Source organism: Poecilia mexicana, unplaced genomic scaffold, assembly GCF_051168715.1.
Source record: "Poecilia mexicana isolate PSO_F unplaced genomic scaffold, ASM5116871v1 scaffold_22, whole genome shotgun sequence".
In the NCBI taxonomy this organism is placed as follows: Eukaryota; Metazoa; Chordata; class Actinopteri; order Cyprinodontiformes; family Poeciliidae; genus Poecilia; species Poecilia mexicana.
In genome coordinates this window covers 3,380,342-3,399,135 of record NW_028263391.1, presented here as the reverse complement: position 1 = coordinate 3,399,135, position 18,794 = coordinate 3,380,342, and the positions used below count along the sequence as shown (strand labels likewise).

The following is an 18,794-nucleotide window of genomic DNA, read 5'->3' as shown; positions in this document are numbered from 1 at the left end:
TTATCGCCTTTAACAGGTTTTCTTCCATGTTTTTTTCTGGCATTTTGCTCCATAGAATAAAGTAAAGCTATCTAAAAGAAACCGCGAAATAAGTGGGGCAAAATATATGAATGGATAATTTCACTATGTCAAATGAAGAAAAATCTACTCCTTGAAAACCTGAAATACGCGATAAAACGTTGTCCTTTGGGGGGATGATTTCCCAGAAGTAGCCGAAACTTTTTTGTTTTCTTATACCTGGATTCTGTCATTTCGTTTAATACTTCAGTCGGAAAAAAAATCGAGACAAAATATTTAGGGAAACTAATTTATTTTGAAAGTAGCCAACGGAAGTACCGCACGTGTCTGAACTGAGCAGACTTTACGACAACACCTTGCAAACTCCCCACTACTTGACAGAGGAGCAGTCGGCGGAGACTCGCCAGTCGGGAGTTGATTGCTCAGTGGCGACGGAGCGCGCGAGAGTCATTCTCTTTGAAGAGAAGCGGACGAGTCGCGTTCAACTCTCCTCGAGCGCACTTTCCCAGTCTTCCAGTCCGCCGCACGCGCGGGAGGAGATGAGCGTATTTTGGACCGTTTGGACTGTGTGAGCAGCAGCAGGAGCAGGAGCGCGTGGACCGAGCTGGATGTAGTGGAGGAGGCTGTGGCAGCGGCGCAGCGCGAGCTACACTTTCAGTAAAGTCTCGAGGAGTGTTTCGGACGGCTTCGTGGCGGGTTTTGTGTGTATTTTGAAAACGATAGAAACTGACAACAGTCGGGTGGATTTTCCTAAAGTTTCCTGGTCAATAGAGGTTGATTTTCTTCTCATGAAAGCTGCGGGACATCTGGAACCTGAAGGCTGAGTTTCTGTCAGAACTGACTAATTTAGGTAAGAATTATTACTGTTATTATTATTAGTAGGAGTATGCTATTATTATTATTATTATTATTATTATTATTTACAGGTAGACTAGCTGAACACTGCTTTGCCTCTTTGTGTTGGGTTTGTGACAGGTTGGAGCTCTTAGTGTCTCACTCTGCGCTATTCCGATTCCAACTTGAATTTACGGGATCAAAGCTGCACAAACGGCGCAGAGGCAGCGGCTCAATCAATGCGCAGTCCGTGCGCATTTTGTGCGTCATTCTCGTGTCTGTTTGGTTCGGGGACGAGATTCGGACACCCTTCTCATTGTGGTTTATGTTTTCAGGAAAATTGACCAGGGTTTCGGAAAATACACATATTTTAATGCTTTTAATGCATTGTCTCGTTTATGTTGATTGATTTGAGCTAAAACATTTCTTCTAGTTGTTAAAGTTCCACTTTTGGTTCCAGGGAAAAAGAAGGCAAAAAAAAAAAAAAAATCGTGGAAAATGCATGGACCGCGAACATGTGGGGAATGTGGCTGGAGTTTAATTGTGCAGGTTTAGACTCCAATTAGGAGACATCTTTAATTATCTTTATGTGTGCGTTAAAAGACTGGTTCAGCTTCTATTCGTGATAAATAAATCATATATTTGTGAAATAGAAAATTATAGTGATTATTTTCAGAAAGTATACAGCGCCATGGCATCCTCCACTGGGTGGGTGAAGCTGTCTCCCCTCTGCAGCGGTGACGTCTTCCCGGGCTTCAGGGCCCCCCTCCTCTCCTTATCCCCTCCATTCGTCTTTCATATTCTCCTTGATCCAATCTAAAGTTTCTCCAGAAAGCTGCAAGTTTCCCCCCGGTTTTCCATCTCTTACATGTAAGGTTTCTTCTCCCCCGACAGCAGCACAAACACTAATAAAACAATCTGTTAGGATTTCACCAATAAAACTGCTGTAGCTGTTTGCTCTTATTTAATTCTGGTAGATTTTAGGATAGTTTTTTCTATTTTTTTTTCTTTTTTTTTTTTGCTTAGCAGCTAAAAGACATTTGAAATTGCACTAGTTTTCAAAACGTGCAGATAGAAAAGTTAAATTCTGGTAATTTAAAAAAAATGTTTTAATCAACTGAATTAATTAATTTATCTAAAGTTCTAATTGTTTCTTCTATACAGGCTTAAATGTGTGTGTGTGGGGAAATAGAACAGTAAACAGTATTATGTTTTAATATTCAACAGGAAGTGCAAAAGCTGCTGAATTAACCGTTTAACAGCCTACATTTATCTTCCTTGACATATTTTTCAGACATTTCGAGCTCGGATTAATCAACACGTTTCACAGCTGCAGGAATGACTGCACACAACAAAGTTATCTGGATACTCAGAATCCCTGGTTTCACACTGACTCCTGCTGGATCCTCAATAAGGACCAACAAGAACTTTATTCTCCTTTTGTTAAAATGTTAAAAAGAGATTAAAAAAAAAGGACACTGATTTTGATAGAAGTCTAAAATGTAACTAAAACAGTATTAGTTGTGTTGCAGTTTGCATTTAAATAAGTTTTAGTCAACATTTCTGGGTAGAGTTTGTAAGTTTAACAGCAAAAAATAAAAGTGCTTAAACGAGGGTACAACCAATTTCTGAAAAGCTTCTTTCCCGTGCAGATTCATTAAATTCTCTCCGTTTTTGATCGCTCTTCCCATCTGGTTTTTAATGGCATGTTAAAGAAGAATGTGTTGGTCATTAGGGAATAAAATGTTACTGAAACAGTGGTGAACGTATTAAATCTGTGGCAGTCGCAGCTAAACTGTGCCGTTTATTGGCAACGGTTCAGTTTGCTGAAGAGTTTGACTTCCAAAGCTGGATGCAAGCTGAGATTAGTGCTTCAACGCAAAACTTTCTCAACCGTAAGCTAACTTTTACAAAGTTAATACGTGCAGCCCAACGTGAACAGAATGAATTCGACTGAAATCCTGATCAGGATTTCTTATCAAAATAAACCTCAGCCTCTGAATTTACAAACTAAAATTCAAGGGCTTCAAAAATCAGTTTTTATAGTGTAGTCTTCTGGACTGGGTGGTTCTGACCACTTGGTCTGGTTCATGGTCCTGGCAAAGGCCAGAAAATGACAGGGATCCATAAGAGACGGGGATGCTGCGGATAATGACAGTTTAACTGATTCTGTAAATGAATTTCACGTATTGACCCGAGGAATACCGCCCACCGGTTTACTCAGACACATTTCGCTTCCAAATGTGAAACTAATTGCCTCTTTTTGTTGCCGGGATTGCTTTCAGTCACTCATTTAGCTCGTGGTAATGGCGCTTCATTGTTTCTTCCTTTCTATTTATGAATTCAATGGCCTCAATGTTTCTTATTCGTAAAAGGAAAACGACTGGTATCTGTTATTTTTACACACTAAAACCAAGAGTTGTGACACAATTTCAGCAATTTTATTAAAATGACATCTTATAATATATGTATATATTTTTATATTACACCTACAAATTCAATTTATTTTTTATCTGGATTCTAAGTGGCAGATCATCACAGTGCAGTAAAAAGCTGTGAAGTAGAAGGGAAAAAAATTAAAATCTGAAAAGTGTGTAGTGCATTTGTATTCTTGTGCAGCCTTTGCAAAATAGCTCAAGCTCATGAATAGCTTCTGTAAGCACCAGCTTCTAATTCTTGTCACCGGTTTTCAATAGGTGTTAGGTTTGGACTTTGATTAGGCCATTGTAATCATGTCTGTTTAAATCTCCTGGGAGACTGGTCAGTGTTCAGCTCTGTTCTGATCAGTTGAAACAAATCAGCCCCTCAGCATCGTACTGTCACTACCATTTCTTAGTATAGTTTCAGGGTGCGTTTTCCAACACTTACGTTTTGCAACTACTAACATATTCACGGGAAATATAAATATGGTCACCTTCCTAAAGTAATGGGCTGAGTCATTTGTTGCTAAAAGATGAGTTATGCAACAACAAAAATAATCACTTTTGGCAAAAAAAAAAACCAAAACGACTTAGAACGTGTGTGTGTGTGTGTGTGTGTGTGTGTGTGTGTGTGTGTGTGTGCGTGTGTGCGTGTGCGTGTGTGTGTGTGTGTGGCAGCATAGTTTATAGGAGTGCTTATTGAGCCGCTGTGATGCATAGCATTAGTTGACGTCTTGTTCATTCTTCAGTGTGTGTGTGAATCTGTGTCAGCCTGAGGTGAGCCTGACTCTCTTCCGTCGGAGGGCTCTGTGCAGCCTGAAGCAGAAAGCACACACACACACACACATACACACTCCTCCTGCCTCTCAGCTGATCAATATCTCTTGTCACTGAAGGCTGGCGCTCTGATGTGGAGCTGTCTGAGTGGTTGGAGAGGCGAAGGGTCAGGAAGGCGAGTGTTCATGACAGAAAGCAGTTCTGATGTGAGGCTGATTCTCGTCTTTTTGGAACCTTGAAGCTCCGTTTTTACTCCAAACGCCTCTTCAGCTGATGACTGCAGCCCAACTATTGGGTTTTCCTTCTCCTCTGGAGAAGTGTGACTCTGTTGAATTGATCCTCATTAAGGAGGATGAGGTGGTGGTGGGTAGTAGTGACAGAGTTCTGAACTGTTCTCGGAGCCCCTTTTCTGCCCCTGAGCTTTAACAGTGTGAAAATAGTTCTGCATGATTAATGTTCATGTTTTATTCACCGCTCTGGTTCTGTTTTTCTTTCTACGCTTTAAGACAATATTAGCATAACAACTGCTTTTGAACTCCTCACTGAGATCTAGTTTTATTAGAAGTTGATGAGTTTATCAGTAAAGATGCACTGACCAGGCTGGTACAGATTTCCAATTTAGTCTTTTTTTTTTTTTTTACAAAGTTTCAGGGGGGGGTTCTACCATGTCTCACATGCTGCACTTTCTTTTAAAAGAGGATTGATTTATTAAATAGGGGAAAGAAAATAACTTTTCTTTTTGTACATTTGACCTGCCGGTCAAAGGTCAGAGCTGAAAAAGAACAAGTCAGCTCTCTGTCCGGTTGTTGCGTCTCTGTTTGTCTCGTAACGGTTGGTGAGAAGTTCCTCTGCAGTCAAAAGAAAACTTAAATCAGCCGGTCTTCTTCCAGGGAACGATGATTTGTCTCAACTTAATGCCATCTGTCACACGCAACACTTGCTTTCTCCTCCACGTCTTCATCTAAACTACCTCCATTAGTCAATCAGAGCTGTTACTGTCTCACATGGCTGAGAGGCTGCCATGCAACTTGTCCAAACAGATCTCTGAAGTCACAGCGAATGTATATGTAAAGAAAAGCTAAGATTATTCAATTTATACTGCAGCATGGATGTTTCTGTGCTTGCCAAAGCGAACAAAGCAGCGGCGCTTTTAGTGGCGTACTCGGGGTCTTATCACAAACCCACGATGGGCTTAGAGGGGAGAAGAAGAGGTGTGGAGAATATGAAAGGCTGAGGGGTGTGCAAGCATGAAAGGTGTAGTGCTTAGATTAGGACAATGTGTGTGAGTTCAGTGTGTGTGTCTTGTTAAGTGGTCTAAGTTGGTGTTTTCTGTGCAGAAAACTGATAAGGTGCAACCAAAGTCTCACAGTTTGTGCTGAGTAAGGAATGTGTCACGGTTCCTCCACAGGGAAAGAAAAACAGCACGGTTAGGAGGAAAGACAACACAAGCTTTTTTCTGGACTGTGTGTGTAGAAAACACACCTTTGTGTGTGCACCAAAGTGTTGGTGTGTCTTTGAGACTTTGTGGCTTTTTTGCTAATTTAAGTGATGCTCAGTAGAAAGGGTGGTGTCAGTTTTTAACAAGGGAAATACAAAAGCAGTTCCAGCACCTTGTAAAAGTATTCACACCTCCGGACCTTCTCCACTGTAGCTCATAATTGTGAAGTGGGAGGAAAACAATTCAGGATTTTCTTCTGTGTCTGTAAACATCAATTACCAAGTCTTGCTCGATTCTCAATTGCAATTTAGCCATGGACTTTGACTGAGCCATTCTGAACCATTCACATATTTCAATCCAAAACATTAAGTCCAGTTTATCTCTGGCTGGAAGGTGAACTTTCCTCCTTCCTTTTTGTGAGTTTTCCTCCATCCAGCTTCTGTGGTGGAAGCCAAGCATCCCCACAGCATTATGTTGCCGCCACCATGTTTCACAGTGTGGTCAAACACAGCATTTTCATAAGCCAAAGAGTAAAATTTGGATTCAATCTGATCAGACCACTTTCTTTCATGCGTCTGCTTGTTCTTTTACATAGCAAAAAGGCAACTTTCTGCTTTAAAAGTTTCCTATTTAAAGCAAACTTTAAGTAGGACTTCTTCGTTATTTCTTTTATAAGTAGTTTTCTTTTTGCTATTCTTCATGATGTGGAAAACTTCAAATGAATATATTTGCATTGCACTTAAACAGTGATGTAGAGACTATAAACACAAAACTAAATCATATTGGTATTGGCAGATTTTTTTTGTTATTTTTTAAATATGTTTGTATCGATTTGATAAGTAAAACTGGACTAATATTAATAACCCATATTTATTAATATCTTGTGGTTGTTTGTATTTCCGGAGGAGGAGCAGAAGGGATTGGTCAAATCAACCAAAACAAACATGCAAGTTTAGCGCTAGCGGGAGGAATGTCTGTTGTTTTTTTTGTTGTTGTTTGTATTTTTACCAAAGTCATAAGAGAAAATCTAAAGCTGCTCAAATCTGACGCCACTCTATTTTCATTAACATTTTGCGAAGAAGGAAGTTACTCTCATGTCTGCATCTGAGGTATTCATGTTGTTTTCTCCAGTTGTTCTTGCTGCAGCGCCACCACAGGCGAGGAGGGGAACAGGTTTTTTGAAAGGTTTGGTTTGTTTGACACAGTACAGTGTGAAAAATGATCCCCAATCAAACAGAGTCTACCTGAGTACTGGGTGAGAAAACAGCTTAGCCTTGCAGAAAAAAATTTTTCTGCAAGATTTAAATTTTTTTCAAATTTTTAACACAACAGACTAAAACATCTCTGTTGCACCACTCTTTTCTGTACTTGCAGTCTTGTCATAAAACATGTGAGAACCAGTAGACTAGAGCATTCTAAGCATGGAGGGAGACCAGCTAAGGTTAAAGCTACCAGTGGTACTACGACTGCTTGGACTGGGCGGTTTGTACTTTGCTTTTTTTGGGCACTTCACTCAGAGCTTTCGGTACATTCCAGCCTCTCCCCGCTTAGACAAACAGAGGGTAGAGCTCTTCATCATCCCGCTCTGTACCTGCCGTGTCTCTGCCTCCCTCCTGCTCCTCACACTTAACTCACACTGACTTCTAAACTTGGGTATTCCTGCTGGACGAGCCACAGGTTCTCATCAATCAGCTGCCAGACCACGGAGAGGAATTTCCCCCAAGCAGGAGCGGAGTCCTGTGAAAGGTTATTTAGCTCCAAAAATACACAAATCTGCTCTATTAGTGCAGTTTGAAGATGACTTAATAAACTCGTTTTGTAGGTTTTGGGATTTTGGCACACGGCTGTTTTTTTTTTGTTGTTGTTCAGAGTCGAATCTTGCTAACCCATCTCAGCAGTCAGGTGTGCTGCAAGAGCAAAACAGCAAGGAGGGATTTCCACTCTAATCTTGAAAATCTGTACAGAATATTATGTCAAAATATTGGATGGTGCGTACAGAGCCCGCGGCGTTTCTTCAGCTTTTGGTTCGACGTGATGTTGATTTCTCTCGCAACGAACACCCAGACGTCTAAACGGCTTGATTTTCTGACTCCATGTTTGTCTTTTTTTTTCTCTCTTTTTTTAAAGGTCGGAGGCAGGAAGTGGTCAGGCCCTCCGTTGTCTGCGGCCGGCGTTCAGCGAGACAGCATGCGGATGGTGGAGGATGGGCCCTGAGTTGGAGTCGGTCCCTGCTGCTCTGCGTCGGGCCCCTCCGTCCAGAGGAATGACGGCTCTGTGGTGCTCACTCTGGCTCTCCCTTCTGCTGCCGCTCTGCGTCTCTCCGGCCAGGCTGCCCACCGCTCAGCCCACAGGTAGGATGCGGGGCCCCGCCCCCTGTTAGCACAAATCTACATTTTAGTTGCTGCTTTTGCTAAGATGAGTGGATTGTCAGAATGGCTAATATTGGAGGTCAGGGTTTCCCCCAGAAAACGTGCTAAGCCTGGTCACCAGTGGCCCACCCACAATGTTGTTGTGTTAATATTAAAAGTTGGCTGGAAACATATATGCTCTCTTCTCAGTCTCACTGTGCACTCAGAGCAAACCTCTATAAGTTGCACTTTTACAGGTTTGCATTGAGTGAGCTGAGTGAGCTTTGAGGCTTGTATTCTTACTGGTTACTGGTACATAAAAAACCCCATACTTTTAAAACAAACAAGCTCTTAGCCTGGCGAGGCATGAAAAGCCTGGTGTCCCGCCAGGCTCATAATACACTGGGTAAAACATATAGTTGTTGAAGTTTTCCACATTTTGTCACGTCACAACCACAAATTTCAGTGCAGTCTTTGTCCCCCATGGTGAAACATGGTGGTGGCAGCATCATGTTGTGAATATGAAGCCCTATGAAAATAATCATCACTTCTTCACAGCCTGTCAAAGCCCAGATGTAAAACTAATTAAAAATCTGTGATGAGTGACAGGCGCTCCATCCGTCTGAGTCAGAGCAGCTGAGAGATATAAACAAAGAAGGAGCATGTAAAAAGAAAATGTAGAAAATTCCCACAACGATGAACTGCTTTACTTTGTTTTTTTGACGGTTTAACTTGACACATTGGGCTAAAAAATCAAGAGGTTTCCCAGGGATGAAATGATTAATCGTGATAAATTGGTTATTGAAATAATTATCACCTAATTTAGAAGTTTATTTATTATAATCTGGACTATACGGACTCCAAGAAAATCAATTTCCTTAAAGAGCAACACACTCTAAGCAGCAAATAGAAAAAACTGTACAAACATTTTAGGCAATGAAATATTTATTCGCATCTTCCAATGTATTTCTAACATTTCATAAAAAGGCTTAAATGTTTAAATGAAAAAATTTGCATGATTTATCTTTTTTTATCTGATTAATTGATTAATCATGAGGAAAATCAAATATTCTATTGATTATGATAATGAAATAAATAATGGTTAGTTGCAGTCATTAGTCCATTTTTATAACATGTTTTTTGATTGTTTAATGTGACAAAAGACAGACTCTCACAGAGGTGTGAATACTTTACAGCCATCCTAAATGTTCTGCTTTTGGACACTTCACACTGAGCAGCTTCTTCATCCCCGTCATATCTCACCGCGCCGCTAACTTCAAATAAACAGAAATGTTTCAGAAGACATTTATTGTTTGTGTAAACATGTTCTTTTTAATTCCCCCAGCGGGATTTAATTGGACTGTTTTTGGTTTGCTGAGCTCAGTGTGATTTCTCTTTTTTTCCTCTTTGTTCTCGAGGCGCAGACATGCCCAGAGATCAATCCAAAGTAAACGTCAACTGTGTTTTCTTTAATCTATCCATATTGCGCAAAAAAGCCCCAAACAGAGCGCTGTAATCTTTTTTTTTTCCTGAGGCATTAGCCAAGAGTTATTTTTTCCCTCCTCCCCTCTCTCTCACTCTCTCTCTTCTCTTTAAGTCAAAAGCCATTTGAAGCGATCTTTTGACACTCTTCACATGCTGCAGTTGCATTAACAAAGATGAGGGCTTGTGTGTTTTCTGGAGAGGATCCAGATTTGCCTTTCCCACTTTGTTCGGGTGTGTAGGAACACGTCGGGGCTATCTTCCAGATAACGCGGCTCACAGGAGGGGACGTGGATTGCATCTAATATGCTTTCATAATGTGTGTATGTGTGTGATTGCAGAGTGAAAATCCTGACAGAGTGAGCTTTAGAAATATGATGTCATCTGAGGAATTCCATCACTACAAATGAAACAAGTGAAAATGCTGCTTGGGGCGTCTGACCTCATGCTCAGCCCCAATGACACGACAGAGCTGCTGTGATTCTGTGCATCTGCTGGTAGATCATGTTGGGCGTGGTTTTGTTTCTGCTTTGGCTTTTACTTTTTTTTTAAACTGCTTCGTATATTTGCAGAAATGCAGCAGAGACTCTGAGAAGTAGTTTCACGTCGCTGCTGGTTCTACACATGATAGTGTGATGGTTCGCTTGATCTGATATGGATGAAAGTGTGTTTTCTGATGAAATGATGCGACTTTATCTCACTATCAGTGTCTCTGTTGTTGGTTACTTAAAATTTTTGAAATGAAAGAAGCAGCCTGCATCGAAGATGTTATCACCATGGATACTGTAAACCAGGCAGACAACCGTACACAAGCAATGGAACATAAAGGAGCCCATTTAGAGATATTGTAGTGTGGCAATAAAGTTTAAGCTTAGAGATGAAAGGACAGAAATAAGCAACTTTTACAATAATATTTTGCCCTTTTTGTGACTCTATATCTATTCATTAAAACATTTGCCTAACTGTGACTTTCTTCATAGAGCATACTTTAAATATTTGAAAGAAAATGTAGCTTGAGAAGCTGAGAAACCTAAAGGCAACACACCTTGATACACCACAGGCTGCTTTTTGTAAAGCAACCTATCCAGGAGCGCCATTCATTTTCTTCGCCACTGATTGGTTGTGCCCCCAGTTGTCTTCCTTGTCTTCCTTCCAAGAGACAAGGAAGACTGAGGATGTTGGCTTTTACTGAATTGCCAAGACAATTTCCACTGACTGTAGTAATGTGTATTAAGAAAGAGGCAAACAGTTAATTGACTTAAGATTTAATGTTGATTAAAGGCTTATTTGATTATAATTAGTTCCATCTGATTAACTAATTAATTAACTGTTTAGACGTTATCTTAACGTTGTTTTGCAGCCATCCAGAAGAGGGCACCATTGGTCATCCTTAAGTGGAACCAGTTGATACAGAAATAAAGATGGCGGTGCCATACAAAAACAGGAAAGTAAGACAGTCCAAACAAAGTCCAGTTTGGGATGCAAAGTATGTTTTGTGTTCTGTTTTAAAATATAAACACTCAACAAGTTATTCTTTCTTTTTCTGTTCAGTAACCTAAGACATTCCTGTTCTGTTATATTTCATAATTATGTCTTAAGTTTAATCATGTGGTAAAAAACACAATTTATTATTTAGTCAGTTGGTACTTAATACAATTTACACAAAACAATAAAATATATATATATATATATATATTTTTTTTTTCAGCATTATGAAAAATTTTGCCTATCGGGTTATAAAAAGATAGTCGTCCCTCGTGATACAAGAGAAAATTCGGGTTTTTGAGAATATTGCAGCTCATCAATTAATCGTAAGTCAATTGATAAGATCAGCCAACTTTAGATTAACTCATTAATCGATAACTTGCATCCATCGTATTAAGGAATACTGTGTCTCAACTATTAAAACAGGCAGCTAAGTGTTTTTAGAAGGCCTCAAGTATAACTAGGCAACATGGCTTAGAAATAAAATCTGTGATTTTTTTAACACTAAGAGAATTGTCCGATTCCTTTTTCTTGGAAAGAAATTACAAATGACAGAAAATGTTCCTTCTGTGAATTGTCTTGAATTTAAAGTCCAAATAAGTAGAAGCTTGAAAACACGTTTTAAGATAGATTACAAAACTGTTTCAGTAATCGATTAATCGTGATGAATCACAATGAATCCTGATTAATCACAATTATGTTTAATTCAACAAATTGTTTTAGCCTTGATTCACTTTACTTTAACGCTACACGTTGTGGCTATTTTAATGATAATTGGAAGTGAACTCCAAGTGAATCATCCAGCTGCAACATTGCCACACCTTTCTGCATGTCATGGAGAGGCTGGAATCCCCCTCCCCTGCCCAGTAGGCATGTCCGGCCTGCGGCCTGTCTCCCTGTCGGCCTTTTGTCCTCCCGCAGAGTTCCCCAAGTCCACAGATGGACCAGCAGTGGGGGCAAAACGACTGTCATTTACTGGCAGATGGCATGACTTCCCCTCAACCTCAGTTGGGAAGTTCCTTTAGCTTTACAGCCTGTGACTGTGTGTGTGTTACAGTGTGTGTGTGTGAGGAGATGTGTGTGTGTGAGGAGGTGAATGGTAGATGGATATGTGTGTTTGTGATGAATACTAATCAGAAGGTGCTGAAATGTTGTTGAAAGCTTACAGGTTATAATATTTAACCTAAAGGTGTGAGGCTGCTAGCTATCTGCACAGCAGCTGTATTGATGCTGTCTTATGAATTTGCCCACGTTTTGTGTTTATGTATGTGACCACTGAGTGTGGGTGATGAATGTTTTTGACTGGAAAACAAATCTCTCCCTGCTATTTCTACTTAAAAAACCCTAATGGTTGCCTTTCACTTATGGAAGATTTTAAATATAAAACCTGTAATTATTTCAATGGAGGGTTTATTCCACTGAAGGCCCTGAAAGCATGTAATTTCATTTATAAAAAAAAGGAAAAAAAAACTCACCCAAAGAACAGAACTACCCATTAAAAAATAATCATGAAACAAGCTTTAAAAAGGCTTCTAGAGTCATTTCCAGACCTATTCCCTGCTTTTTATGTGTGCATTAGTAAAGTGAGGCGGTTCTGTGGTCCGTCTGTGAGCGAGTGTGACGTGCAGTCCCCTTGTTTCCATTAAGTCTGTGCCGTTGTTTATTTCTCCAAAGGCATGGTGGCATTCCCAAATGTTGGAAAAGAAGGAGAAAGTAGCGTTTTGGAAAGCCGGGTGAATTGATGCTGGAGATTAATGACGAAGAGCAGAGGGTGAATGTCTGTGTGGGTCATTCTCCCACCTTTCGTCATCGACCACACACACATACACACACCTCCTGCTGGTGGCCTTTTGTGGTTGTCATGTGAGATTTTGTCACATTAAGGCCACAAACCATGATGTATTCCATTTGCATTCTGTGTGTAATTGTAAAAGGAACAAAATATTGTTCCTGTATAATATTGAGTTAAAACTTTTTCTTTTTTCTTCTTTGTAGAAGATTCTCCACTGAGTCTCTTGTCTTTCCCAGATATTCTCAGTAGTTCTGAATAAAATCATCCCCCCCAGGTATCATGGTGCCACTACCATGCTTTCTCTGGCTTTGTTTCCATCCAATTATCATGCAAACACATTGTGAACTTTTGAAATGTTGCAAAAAAGCGACAAAAAGAAAGGGGGAAAGTGCGAGTTAGATGTCTTTCTGCCTACTGGACCAAGATACGCAAGACGTGATTTTTAGAGACGTTGGTGCTACATGTGGCCGTGGTAAACAGGAAGCAGCTGTAAGCTAGCATGAGCCACACATCTCAGAAAAATGAGAAGAGCTTGTAAATTTTCAGAGTTTTTTGCCTCTGATGAGGAGCAGATCTACCAGTGGATGGGAAAGTTCGCCATGTCTGAACTTATTGTGCAAATGTGTTTCCATTTCCCCTTTAATCGCATTAAATCTTTTTGGGAAAGCTAAAAACCACTTCACGCGAGCTTAAATACTTTTTCAAATTTTCAGAGTACAAGTCCTCAGTTTCAGTTTATGTACTTGCTGAGTTCAAGTACTGATACAGAGAAGTTAGCAAGTTTATACTTATATACTACACAATAATTTCTGAAAACACATTTCTTTTGTCTAGCAATGTGACGTAACTGTTGGTTCTAGCTGTCAGGTTGTCAAGATAACGCTGTGAATATTAAATATTTGTGATATATAAGAGAAAAAGGTAGTTATTGCTAGTTATTGTCAACACTACAAACACTAGATAACAAGATCCAATGGTGTCACAGTAATATCCAACGTATCTATCGGCCTACAGTCCCTGAAACAAATCACATACACTGGAACATACCTTTAAAATAAATGAATAACTACAAATATAATCAATAATCAAATAAATACATTTACCTTGAAGCATGTCCAAATGATGGATATTTTTACTCCCTCCCACCATCTAACTTCTTCTTTTGTTTTTTTGTTGTTTTACATATTCGGGTACTGGTCACTGGTATTTTTTTGTTGTAGTCCTCCACCCTGGTTGGAACCTGAGCAATCTGCTGGTATTAAAGTGAAGGGAGCTGAATTCCTGACTCAGACGGAGACGTGTATGAGATCCGTGACGCCTTTAAACACAGTACATGTCAGCAGGGGATGCTTGGGTCAACAAGAAATTTGTTTTCACACACCCTCACATGCACACGCACGCGCACACACACACACACACACACACACACACACACACACGCACACATGCAGTCATTCCCCTTTTTTCTTCGTCTTCCCTGTCAAATTTAATTTCGGCTGCATATCTTATTCTCTTCTGTCCAGCACATGAACATGCACGATCTTACCAGTTGAAAGCTTCTCCTGCGCTCACGAAGTCTTTGATGATCACAGTGTTTTCTTGAAGGTATTGTGTGTGTTTGTGCAAGTATGATTGTGTGTGTGTGTGGCTCTCAGAATAACTGACAGCTTATGCAGAAAGCAGTTTTTCTGAAGAACTTCAGTGAAGCCATGATTCTGCCCCTTAGCTCACCAAAGAAAGATTTGATGTATTTTCCCATCAGCTTGTTCTGAGACGTACCCAAGTAAACCTGAGGAGAAACACCTCAGCATTATGGCATTTACATAGACTTAAAGCTGCATTATGTAGCTTTAAAAAAAAATTTTTTTTTGACACATTTGTTAAAATCATTACTGTCGATGTGAAAAAAGTCAAGCTCCTCCCTGAGCTACTAAAGCAATATGAATAAATGCACAGCTCCCAGTCAAAAAGAAAGAATCAGAGCCTTTACAAGAAAACTGTTTATCTGCTGACATGCTAACTAGATTTAGCATTCATGACAGGCTCCACTGTGGAGAGAAGCTGTAGCGTAGCGGGGGGGAGGGTGTGAGCAGTGCGTGCATGAGAGTGACTAACAGCGATAAGACCCTCCTCCCGGCTCTGATTGGTTGTGTCTGACCAGATTTCTTCAGACGACAATAGTAGCACTGGGAGAAGGCAGAGGAGCCTTTGATTTTCATAGATTATCAGTCTCATAACAAACTGTCAATACATATTGACAGTTTTAACAAATATGTAAAAGAACATTTTTTAACTTATGTTTTAACAATAAGTATGTAATAAAAGCTACAAACCGCAGAGTTTTTGATGTGAAAACTCCTTTAGTTTTCACATCAAAACTCGTCCATGAGTAAATTAGATGAAGCAAGTTTGAACAGAAACAAAACCATTAAAAAAAAATCTTTTTTTTTCTTAATTTTTTTAAGCCAGCTGACCAGCAGTGTGCAGATGTTCAGCCCTCTTCAATGAAACAAAAATGAAAAGATGTCAAGGAATATCTGTGCATGTTTTGTTTTTTGTTTTTTTGGCTAAGAGGGACTCCTCTCTCTCTTCCAGTTTGCATGTGTCGGGTTATTTTCCAGAATATCATCACGCGTGTCTGTATGGTGGAGCGCCCAACCTCACTGGCCTGTAATCATCCCATTATACGCGCCATGTGTGGGCTCAACGAGAGCCACGAGGAACCGGGCCGTTCATCACAACCCGGGCTCCATGGCGCTGCAAGCGGTTCCTCCTCTTCAGCAGAGACACGATGATGCACATTTCCCTGGCAACGTTATCAGGAAATCTTTTGGCAAGCGTGGGAAGCATACAGGTCAAACAAGCTTTAGAGAGAGCGCTGATTTCTGCAACAATGGCTGCTTTGTGTCGACTCTGTGATGCAAGTAATCCAGTAGACACCTAAGACTCTTTTTTTTTTTTAAGTAAAGGAATTAAATGCTGAACGCTGCTTCCGTTTAGTACAGAATCACAGAAATTCTTGTGATAGAATATATTTATGCAGTAGTTTTATATAGAGTGTCTGTTATGTTTTATACAGTAAAAATTGTGTGATTGAGCTTTTTTTTTCCAAAGATTTACTTTTTAAATCTTTTTTTAATATTTCTTGAAAAATATTTGCAACCTTACAGTTTAGTTTTACATCCTTTAGATAAATTGAAAAACGACCTGAGTTATATCACCTGAGCAAATACAAAATGCAGCTTTCTGGTAGCGCTGGGCGATAAATCGATTTTTAAACCAATGAACTTCTTGTTTTTCAGTGATGTCAGCACACCCAAGGTCTACATCTTGGTTCAGGATGTGTTTTCCAGCTTCAACTTATTTGGACTTTGAACTCAGGTCATCTCACAGAAAGGATGATTGGGGAAAAAAAGTTTTTCAAAATGTTTTCTGTCATGTGTAATTTATTTTTAACAAAGTGAGAAAAGGAATCAAATAAAATTGGAAATTGGATTTGGTGTGGAAAAATTGCAGAGATTATTTTAAGCCCCATGTTGCCCAGCCCTACTTTCCAATGATTTGATTGAAAAAAAAAAAGAAAAAGAGGCCAGTGTTAGGCAATAAGAAAGAGAAAGGGTGCAGGTTTTGAAATGGTTTGGTTTTTTTCACTCAGTGCATTGTGAACGAGAACAACACCAGCAGAAAATGGAACAATTGTTGCAGTTTTGGTCCCCAGTTGATCTGAGTCTACCGGACTATCAGGTGTGAAATCGCCTTTAGTTTTGTAAAGTCTAAATCACCTGCTTTTAAATGTCCACTTAGGCAAAACTTTCTGAAAAGGGAGCTGACAGCTACAGATCAGCGGGTCACTGTTGCCCAGCAGGACTCACACCGACCCCGTCGCTGCTGTCACCTGTCTGACTATTATTATTATTATACCTCATTAATGCCCTTTGAAATCCTCTGTGAGAAGGATTGCATGAATTATGGATGAAAAGACAGGTCTGTGTGTCTGGCCCCTGCCATCTTCATGTTGCGGTGCGTTTCCCTCTACGTTCTCAGCACATGTATGCAGGGATATTAAATAAGAATCACACTGTAAGCTCTAGATCTTCGCAGGAATCTGCTTACTCCCTCTTTTCTTTTTTTCTTTTTCTTTTTTTCTTTGGAGATGTTTTGAAGTTTCCATCAGCTTTCATGGTCCTCTCGGAGCTGCTTGTACCGTGTTACATCGTAATGATGTCTCTGAGGCATATACACACTCTTCTCTGTTTCGTACACACCTGTACATGCCCTCTGTTCTACCCCTGGCTGCGGTTCAGGGCTGTTCTCGGCCCACAGGCTGACAGCGGTGTTGACATACGGCGGGTTTTTAATTACAAAGCTCCCCCTTAAGGCAATTGTTGAGATACTTAACAGATCAAGCAGACAACATGGGGGAACAGAAGGCCTCGTTGTGTCGTATCGGACTGCTATTTGAAAATCTGCACTTTTTTTCTTTCTTTTTTTTTGCAGCAGCTGAAACTGGAGGTAAATGTGGCTCTTTCAGCTTTGCCTTCTATTAAAAGTTATCCATCTCCCCACCCTCTTTTTATCTTTATTTGCATCTGTCCCTCTGTCATCTAGATTTACTGCCACCATTTATTGAGCTGCATGTTCTTCAATAAACTGCGGAATGGGTTTGCAGTTGCAAAATGCAGCCAGTATACCTTATGCATGTTCAAACCTGCTGTACACCACACGTTTCCATGCTTCCTCCTACATTCAGTAGAAAAGTGTTTCATTTTCAGATTCATAGTGTGTCACGTTGTCGTGTCAACCTGCTTTCTAGTTATATTTGTTGTATTAATATGTGCTGTCCACTTGGGCTGCACAATTTTAGTCAATTTTGGGTTAAATCTGCATTTTCTTCACACATTTTTCTCATTAACACTGTCAGTGGCAGTTGCTGTCTTCCATAAAAGGTGGGCGATATGGACTTAAAGTTTTATCACAATATTTTGCTGTACTATTGTGCTAACGATAACAGTGACAATAAGAACTATTAATTTATTCTTTTTGAGGTAACTGCATGATTGTGACTGTGTCACAGCAATTATAGCCCCACAAACACAAATAGTGCTTTTGAAAAACATTCGTATTTGTAATCCACTTCTTTAGGATGACAATCATGTAAAGAAATATGATTTGTATAAATAAACCGCAGAGTATTTTCGAAATATTTGTTTTTCATTGATTTTTCTTTTCATTGAACAAACAGTGAAACAAATAGTAAAATTATCAATCCTGACAATACAGACAGTTTTAAACACCATTAATTGGAATTTATGTTGAGAACCATAACTCAAAATTCTTATAACAAATTTATCACAATAAATAATAAACTATATAATAAGTATAGTTTAACGAGTCTATTGGTACTCCATCCAACAGGCTCAATGTCTTATTGGTAGAAACGTAACGGTGCTAATATTTGTACATTGCTGTTGGTTCAGTGGGCACATTTACCAAATAATCACAGCATTGTTTTTAACTTTAGGTCAGTGGTTCTTAACCTTTTTTGAGGTACCGAACCCACCAGTTTCATATGCGCATTCACTGAACCCTTCTGTAGTGATTTTTTTTTTCTCCTCCCAAATTCAAGACATTGGGGTGACTCAACTAGAGTCTAGTTGGGTCACCCCAAGATCACTAAGTCTTCTTAAAAGGTAGAGTCTCTGAGAACAGTATAGTCAGTGTTTTCAGCAAAGTTGAGGTGACTGATCAGGAACAACCCAAGGTTTTTAAAATCTGCCACAGTTCAACAGGTTGGCCATCGAGAGAAACTGGAACCACTTTAAGGTCTTGTTTAGATCATTTAATTAGCTCTACATTCTTAAGAGAATGAAAAATGAATAATAAATAAAGACTTTGTGGTATTCTGATTTAGTAATGTAATTATATTAGTTGTGTTACCACCCCCACGCCACTAGAGGCAGTACCAACCCCGAAAATATGCGACTAAGGAGCAGATTTAGACTACAGAATGGGCTCTTTGCACCTCAGCTTCCGCGTTCGGGGTAAAGCGGCTCGATTGTTTCCGATCCAATACAAATATCATTTACATTAGGTGCTGCAGGGCTTGGCCAAGGTTTGTACATCGATCCGAAGCCCCAACAAGTCAGCTGGAGAAAGGTTTTAAGATGTTCGCCTCGTTATACATTCACTGACACGAAGGT

The 18,794-nt window shown here is 39.8% G+C and overlaps 1 protein-coding gene across 9 annotated transcripts in view; it reads left to right on the top strand.

Moving 5' to 3' along the window:
• Nucleotides 1–391: 391 nt before the first annotated feature.
• fgfr3 (fibroblast growth factor receptor 3) overlaps nucleotides 392–18,794 on the top strand; it is a 96,480-nt gene continuing 78,077 nt past the window's right edge. For all 9 annotated transcript variants that reach the window (XM_014995035.2, XM_014995036.2, XM_088002531.1 and 6 more), the window contains exons 1-2: nucleotides 392–868; nucleotides 7,615–7,838. In XM_014995035.2, the coding sequence (XP_014850521.1) occupies nucleotides 7,691–7,838 (148 nt within the window). In that variant the 5' untranslated portion in view covers nucleotides 392–868; nucleotides 7,615–7,690. The remainder of the gene's footprint in view (nucleotides 869–7,614; nucleotides 7,839–18,794) is intronic.